This window comes from Podarcis pityusensis (genome assembly GCF_964106645.2).
Source record: "Podarcis pityusensis genome assembly, chromosome: 1".
In the NCBI taxonomy this organism is placed as follows: domain Eukaryota; kingdom Metazoa; phylum Chordata; class Lepidosauria; order Squamata; family Lacertidae; genus Podarcis; species Podarcis pityusensis.
This window is the reverse complement of record NC_138028.1, coordinates 111,300,489-111,308,772: the sequence shown is the minus strand read 5'-3', so window position 1 is coordinate 111,308,772 and position 8,284 is coordinate 111,300,489. Positions and strand designations below refer to the sequence as shown.

The window sequence follows — 8,284 nt, the reverse complement described above, 5'->3', positions numbered from 1 at the left end:
AACAATATGTATAATGTGCAAATGCTGGATAAATGGATTATGGTGCATTATGATGATCGATTTCAACCAAGGACTCTGATTCAATATTTCTTTTCTTAAAAAAAATGAAAAAGAAACAATGCTACTCCTATAGCTAAGAAAGCAAATGTACATACCATATCATGAAACAACAGCTCATTTACTTACAGTAATAACAGTAGGTGAAAAAATATCTTTAGAAACCTTTGTCTTCCTCTTAGAGCACACCAGGTGCATCATCTCCAAGTTTATTACAACAGATAAAGCATATATTTGAAAAAGTGCAGTAGAAGAGAATAATATTGTAGCCTGTTTTTCCAGGGATGGAGTCACACATGCACGCTCATCTCTTGAATGCAACACTAACACAATCATCTACAGTATGTGTGAAGGGACCCATCATAAGAGCTAAAACCACAGTGAGAATTTTCATACACGCAATGTCACCTCAAACTAGATACATTTCAGTTCACACCTTTAGCCAGAGCTATCAAGCATTGGGTAAACAGGAGATGCGCTTGCATGTATGAAGTAGCCCTTAATAAACATTTTTTTTAAATACAGATTATCTTTGTCTGAACAGACATGACAGATATTTCTCAGCTAGACATGAATTCCAGTACACCTCCAGCAAATTAAGTGTAAATCGTTGGTGAAATAGAGTACAAATAAATGATTTCTGGTGCGACCTCGTGGTTTAAGTGTTTACAAAAAGTTATGGCAGGTAGCCGGATGTGAAAGGTATATTTCATAAATAATGGTTATATAAACGTTTAACCACAGTTAACAAATTATGCTCGGTCAATTGGACTACATTTACTCATTATCATCATACTGTGTATTTCCTTTAAATTGATCTCCATCAGCTGGCTTCCTCATCTTGACATAATCTTCTTGAGAAGACAGAACAGCTCTACAGCTTGAGTCCAGTGAATCTATGCTTGTATCTTTCTGCATAATTTCCTTTGCTTGACAGATATTAATACGACCATTCATAGCGTCTTTTGAATGCGGGCTGGAAACATCTTTGGTTGCGCCAAAAGAGCCCAACAGACCAATGCTGTCATTGCGGGATAAAAAAAAAGTGTCTGCGTTACCAGATGAAATAGTATTTAACTTTTTAGCATGTCTGACTGTTTCCCTGGTGCCTAGTAACTCACTATCCAAAGGATATGTTGCATTAGCGACCTCCTTTAAAATGACGGCGTTGCTAGCGCGTGGTTTTTGACAACTGGCAATTTTATTATTATGTCGAATAAGACTATCTGAGGTAGTGGTAACTTTCCTTTTGATGCTTTCTTCAACGAGATTTAAAGCCTCAGCGGAGTAGCCCATGTCAGGGTCAGTTCTACTGAGCTGTTCTGAATTTCCTGTGTCTCTCTCTGGCCTTTCAAATGCATATACATAGGGAGCGCTCTTTTCTCCTAACAGAGAGTGCATATCACCAAGAGATACTTCCTGTCTCCCAATGTTCTGATGCGGAAAAGCGGATATACAACTGTTGTTGTTGTTGTTGTTGTTGTTGTTATTGCTGCTGTTGAAAGTGATATCCTTATTATTCGGCAATATGATGTCCTCATCTGTGTTAGTAACTGGTATAACTTCCGCAACATCAGCCTTGCTATTTCTTCCATCCATCTCCTTTTCAGTACCCTTCATAGTCGTGTTATCACATTCTTTCACATTCTTTCCACTTTCCTTCTCCTTTTCTGATTCTTCAGCTTCACTTGTTTTCCCTTGCCTAGTTTCGTTTCCCCCCTTTTTGCCGACTTCACATGTCCTTGTCATACTGGTGTTTGTGGCTTCCACTCCCTGAGATGCAGAAGTAGGAAAGGGCTGGCCAATTGATTGTGAGTCAACAGTTTCACCTCTCTTTTTCTCCTTGGTTTCCCAAATATAGTCATCGCCATTTGCCAGTTGATGCTGGTTTCGGTCACCCACACATGGATTTAGACAGGTCCTGATGACCTCTTGTTCAGAAACTTCTGGTGGCCATTTTGGTTTATTCACCTTAACCTCCTCCTCAATAGAAAATGATTTTTTGGGTGTTTCCATAGAAGGAGGCCATGTGACATTTAGTTTCCCCCACTCTGTGTTTTGTTTTAAATTCTCACCCAAAGTTTCACGATGCCCTCGCCGCCTGCCAGGATTTGAAATTTGATCAGTTGGTTTATCTGTCTTTGAGATGGATGGATGAACTTCTTGAGCACGAACACAGCCAATGGGACCTTTTTGATCTTTGGGAATCCATAATTCTTTATGTTGCTTGTGTCCAAAACCTTCATCATAATTTCCTTTGGATTTGAAAAGTTGCTTAAAATGGGGTTTACAGTATATTTTTCCATGGAGAGAAGCGTAATTTCCCAAGCTGCCAAATCAAAGAGAAAGTGTTTTATGGCATCTATCTATCACAAATGCTCCAAGAATATCCAATTTCAGTTGACATTTTAAGTACCTATAAATAACAGTTTCTATAAATATGGCCCTAACTCATATCATTTTAGAAAAGAGATAATAAATGCATTTTATTTAATGTATTCTCAGAGATTACAGATTCGATGTATTCTAACAGATTATGTCTACTAGCAAGTGATATAACATTCACTTTCAATGTTGGTTTTATAACTTTGTTTTAAATGTGGAAATTGGTTTTTCAGGGCCATCTGCTATCCTCCTGTGCAAGAAGTGGCACAAACCATAGCAGTGTGCAACACTAGACAGAAATTGTTCTTTGTGAGGCAGTGTGGAATAAGAGTAGGTTGAAGGTGCCTATTCTTTTGACGGCAATAGTGAGTTCAACTCACTATTGGGTTGTGGCCTGATCCAAAGGAGGTTGCAACAGGAGCACCACCACCGTGCAAATATATGGCCACAAGAAGAAGAAATGAGTCCTCACATGCATGCCTGGATAGCTCAGTGGGTTAGAGGGTGGTGCTGACAATGCCAAGGTTGCAAGTTTGATCCCTGCATGGGGCAGCTACATATTCCTACATTGCAGGGGGTTGGACTAGATGATCCTCAGGGTCCAACACCACAATTCTATGGTTCTTTGTTTGGGTTAAAAGTAGGTCATGGGTCTCCAAAGGCTGAAGACACCCGCTTTAGAAAAACATATTAGAAGAGACAGAGAAGATAAATCTGTGGGTTGGGCTAGTCTGGTGTGAGAGAGTGAGAGAATTTGTTAAGAGGAGTCAGTCAAACAGTTGAGATAATCCCTCAGAAGGTATTAGGAAGGTATAGGCTGGTAAAGAAACTAAAGTTGATATACTGACAGGAATATTATCTGAGAAACCATAAACTTGTTAATGTTTGTAAAATAAACTTGTTTTTTTGGTTCACTTTCAACAACTGTCTGGGCTCAGTGTTTTACCCGAGAGTAATGGGTTGGTGGCAGCGGGGAAGTGAGCACAGTGGTGGCACAGGGATCAATAGACCGTTAAACGTCCGGGGACCCTGTGTGATCGCCACACCAAGGAACATCAGACCTTGCATCTGATAGCCACGCATCTCCCTGCATGGTATGAGAGCTGGACATTTCACACATGACCCCCCAAGTGTTGCAAGAGGAACCACAACCCATTTGTACTTTCTGTTTGAACACTTTTCAGATAAACCAAGGTGTGTTTCAGATTCATTACACAAGTATTGATTAACTGCAGCGTACTGAAATACAGCACAGCAATGCAAGCGTGGTGAGGCTGTCCAGTCACATCACTACTATTCCTGGAAGCCAAATGGGAATGGGCAACGTGGTAGGAGAGCAGTGCAGTGCACCTCTTCTCTTTTGGTTGATCTATACTTTGCTGCTTTTTCTTGGAATTGTTTTACACGGTTTTTTTTTTTTAATAATCATACATAAACTGATATATTTCTTTTCTTTGTTTTTAAATTGCATGATTGTATTACTGTAAGCTGTCCTGAGGCCTTTTGTTGAAGGGCAAGTAATGAATTTTTCAACTAAATAAATATTATGAGTTCCTTGGGAAACACAGCATATTTAGTGTCCATGTGCAATATTATTTTGCAAACATAGCAAATGGAAAATAATTTCCAGGGAACAGATCCACCCAATTATTCTTGTCGCTCTGATTCTACCTACAAGACTTACATCGCACTTTGCATCCAGCTTTGACAAGTTCTAAAATATGGAGAACCGATATTCCCCCCCCCCCCCTTAGATGGAAATGTCCAAAGAGAAAGAGCTTAAGTGCCAAACGACCATTTCGGTGCTAGAGTTCGGCAGGAATTCCCGGTCTGTTGACTTTTGACCCACTCTCTTGGATATCACTCATATGAGAACAGATGCCGGCTATGACAGTATTTGTATGTCAATGTGTTAATTGTTCACTTCATCTTACCTTAATTTACTGCCACAATGGTGACACCGGAAACATGATTTATGAAAGGTCTGCTTGTCGGCAACCAGGCATTCCATTGGATAGACTCTCTTTTGACAAAGTAGGCACGTTTCCTTTCCCTGAAGTTGCAGTTTCTAGAAATAAATAAGACAGGGTCTCAGAGCTATTACTCATTTTCCCCCCCTTCACGCTCTGCACCAAATGTTTTGCCACCACTAAGAAAGCTGAAATGCTTGACTCACATTGAATTAACACCTAAGATTCCAGTTTAAAGGGCCAAATAAAATCCATGTTGCATCATAACCTATACATCCTTGGGAGACTAGGCTCACCTGTTTACTTGGAAGGCACAGATTGCGGTTTAATATTCCAAGAGGAAGAGTGACTCATGCTTCCTACTTTTACATTTTCACTGTCATGTGCCAAGCAGGAGCTTGCATAGCGAAGCTGCATATTTCTGCAACCGGAGCTCGCCCACACCTTCCCACTGGGGAGGCGATGCATATGTTCCCCCTTAGCACATATTTCAGTGGAAATGCCTGTTTTTCCTCTTTCACTGCATTGGGGATTTTCTGCAGGCAGCAGATCATACATTTTTAAAGGGTTGGCTCAACAGCGTTGATCAATAGTCCAAGACATTTTGTGTTATTTACTTTGTTGAATCAGATCTGTTCTCCTTGGACAACGTGGATTATTACAGTGATGTCGATCCCTTTGTGTGTGTTTGTGTGTGGGGCTTGATGCTGTTTAGCAATGAAGTTGCTGCCAAGGTTTGCGTTGCTGTGCTCTCTGCGAGGGACTGTGTTCCATCCAGGAATGGATGAAACCAGCTGACCAACTCCACTCCACAGTCCCGCCACCTGTGTACTGAAACTATAAACCAGAGCTGACTCACCTATGCCCACCCCAGATGTTGTTAGATTACAACATCCATAAGCCCCAGCTAAATTTGGCCAATGTTCAGGAATGATGGGAGTTGTAGTCCAACAACATCTGGGGGAAGGGGCACAGCTTAGACATCCTTGCTAAAAAGAAGACACTTCAGAATAAATGACAGCAATCTGGATTTCTTTTCTTTTTGAATTACATTTGGCCAGAAGAAGAGAGAATGAGTTTTGGAGAGAAGTTTTGTTCTTGAAATACCCTGTTTAGGTTGAACTAATCTTTTGAATTACGGTGCTGGAGGAGACTCTTGAGAGTCCCATGGACTGCAAGAAGATCAAACCTAACCATTCTTAAGGAAATCAGCCCTGAGTGCTCACTGGAAGGACAGATTGTGAAGCTGAGGCTCCAATACTTTGGCCACCTCATTGAGAAGAGAAGACTCCCTGGAAAAGACCCTGATGCTGGGAAAGATTGAGGGCACAAGGAGAAGGGGACGACAGAGGACGAGACGGTTGGACAGTGTTCTTGAAGCTACAAACGTGAGTTTGACCAAACTGCGGGAGACAGTGGAAGACAGGAGTGCCTGGTGTGCTCTGGTCCATGGGGTCACAAAGAGTCGGACACGACTAAACAACAACAACAATCTGTGAATATTTTACATGTGCTCCTCTATGCTTAAATGTATTGACACTGTGTTTTTTTTTGCATTTAGACCATTCATACAGTTCTTAGGCTGCTGATTTAACTGTTTTTAGTGTTATCTAATTGGAATTGTTTATATTAAGTATTGATTTTTGTGAGAAATTAGCTTATAATTACTGTTGCTTTTGTACTCGGCATATTGATATGTTAGGAAGCAATCTGAGCCCTTGATCCATGTTCCTGGAGGGGGTTAGAATTGGGCAAATGTCACTCCATCCAGCTCTGCTGAAAGGGTAGCTCTATTGCCATGGATGCCCCATTGCACCTACTGAAGATGGTACTGCCATCTGTATTCCTGCTGACAGTAGCTGGTGCAAGGACCCCAAATGTGGGTGTTATATGGGGAGCAGCAGGAGTGACCAAGGGTTTTCTGGGTCCTAAAATGGCCTATTTTCAAGTTAGGGTCTTGATTTGGGCCTTTCTGCTGCTCATGCTCAGAGCTGAAACAGGAGAGAGAGAGAGAGAGAGAGAGAGAGAGAGAGAGAGAGAGAGAGAAATGCCTCCACCTCTGCCAGAAGAGGTTTAGGTAAGGCGATGGTCCCATGACTCTGATTTTCCCTGGGACCAGATTATTCTGATTCAAATTGCTCTGTTATTATACTTTTGACATTGATGTATTTACTGACATGTTGTACATATTATTGCTATGAAGCACTTTGAGCTCAACTTTGCTGTTGGAAAAGTGGCATGCAAGTAAATCAGATGGAATCCTTCACAAATGAAGCCCATCACCACTTTAATTATAGCAATTAAAATGGATTAATATGGCATCAATATCATCACCCTTTGTTTTTAGTCTCTTAGCTGTGATATAACGTCCTGAAATGTTTATATTGCTGTTATTACGACCCTGATTATATTGCTTATATTTTACAAGGTTTTTAATTGTTTTAAATCTTGTACACTACTGTGGGAAAATATTTTGAATGAAGGCTAATAATTTCTTTAAATAAATAAATATCCAGGGAGGCCAAAGAGTTGTTGGGGAGGGGAGAGAAAGGGGCAGGAAAGTCCCTTTCTATGAGCTTCTTTTTGTTTCCTATTCATGGGTTCCAAGCCCATATGTTGGTTTCACGTTTATACTGGAACAGAGTGTTTGAAAATCCCAAAATCCTATGGATGTAATCACCCTCAACAGTTCTGGTAGTGCAAGCATTTCTGGCTATGCAATTAAACTTCCCCTCCCTCTTTTCTTCCTGTCCAACCCCATGAACCACTTAAAGCTGTTCCAGATGGTTGTGGAGAAACCCACTGTGATGTACTGAAGTTCTCACCCTGGGCCAGCAGGGGGATACTGTAGATAGTCATGCAAATAAGGGATTGAAAGTGACGTTCAGTGATTGGATAGTTTTAGAAAATTGTTACAGTTACGTTGTACTGGAGCTCTATATAAGCAGGCTGACTGAACCCTTCAGTTCAGTTCTGTTCTGGCCTGTGAATAAACAAGAGCTGTTTGAAGAATCGCTGTGTCGTCTGATACGTTCACCCACAACTTAACACCCACGACATATTTCGGGGATGTGCAGGCAGAGAAGAGGGAGAGGAAGTTCGGTGGTACAGCCAAAAGTGTTTCCACTAGCGGAACTATTTACCTGGATAACATCTAGTGATTATATCCATAACTTCATTGCTCCTTTTCACAATGTTTTTTACTGCAATTAGTGTCTTCAGTCTCTCCTTCACTATAACATGTATTTGAAATAGTATGAATGAAGTGTTTTCATCAAATCAGTGCAATATTATTGTGCTTCCTTTCCCTGCTCCATCAGTTTGTGCCCATCCCTTGGCACAAACATCATTGAGAATGCCTTCCTATGGGAGAATCATTTTTGACAATAATTCCACACGCCACAGAGTAGAACTCCAAATAAATGCAACATTTTATGATGTCTTCTTTCTCTCTGTCTGGCATTCTGAGGTTTCAGCCCTAAACACACTTCTATAATTGGATCATTACCACGGAGCACATTGTAAGGGTTGCGCTATAAATCTCTTTAAAGGCCTGCACATATAAAACAAAATGAAGTTGCATTAAGGCAGGGGTAGCTAACCTGCCACTTTCCGAATGTTTATGGACTACAATATCCATCATCCCTGACCGTTGGTCATGCTGGCTAGGGATGATGGGAATTGTAGTCCAAAAACATTGGGTGGCTGGAGATAAGACACCCTTGCATTATGGGCATACTCTTCTAGGAAAAAGTCAAGCACTAGCCACTTTTTTTTTAAAAAAAATGATGGCTGCAAAAGATCATATTAATTTTATACACCATGCAGATCCAAAGACCTTCATTCAATTAAGTGCAAAAAAACAAAACAAT

At 40.8% G+C, this 8,284-nt stretch overlaps 1 protein-coding gene across 1 annotated transcript in view; it reads right to left on the bottom strand.

The window, feature by feature from the left end:
- Positions 1 to 2,247: 2,247 nt before the first annotated feature.
- XIRP2 (xin actin binding repeat containing 2) overlaps positions 2,248 to 8,284 on the bottom strand; it is a 77,337-nt gene continuing 71,300 nt past the window's right edge. The window contains exons 8-9 of the mRNA XM_081023151.1: positions 4,377 to 4,510; positions 2,248 to 2,386 (exon numbers count right to left, since the gene is read on the bottom strand). Of these exons, the coding sequence (XP_080879277.1) occupies positions 4,416 to 4,510 (95 nt within the window). The 3' untranslated portion in view covers positions 2,248 to 2,386; positions 4,377 to 4,415. The remainder of the gene's footprint in view (positions 2,387 to 4,376; positions 4,511 to 8,284) is intronic.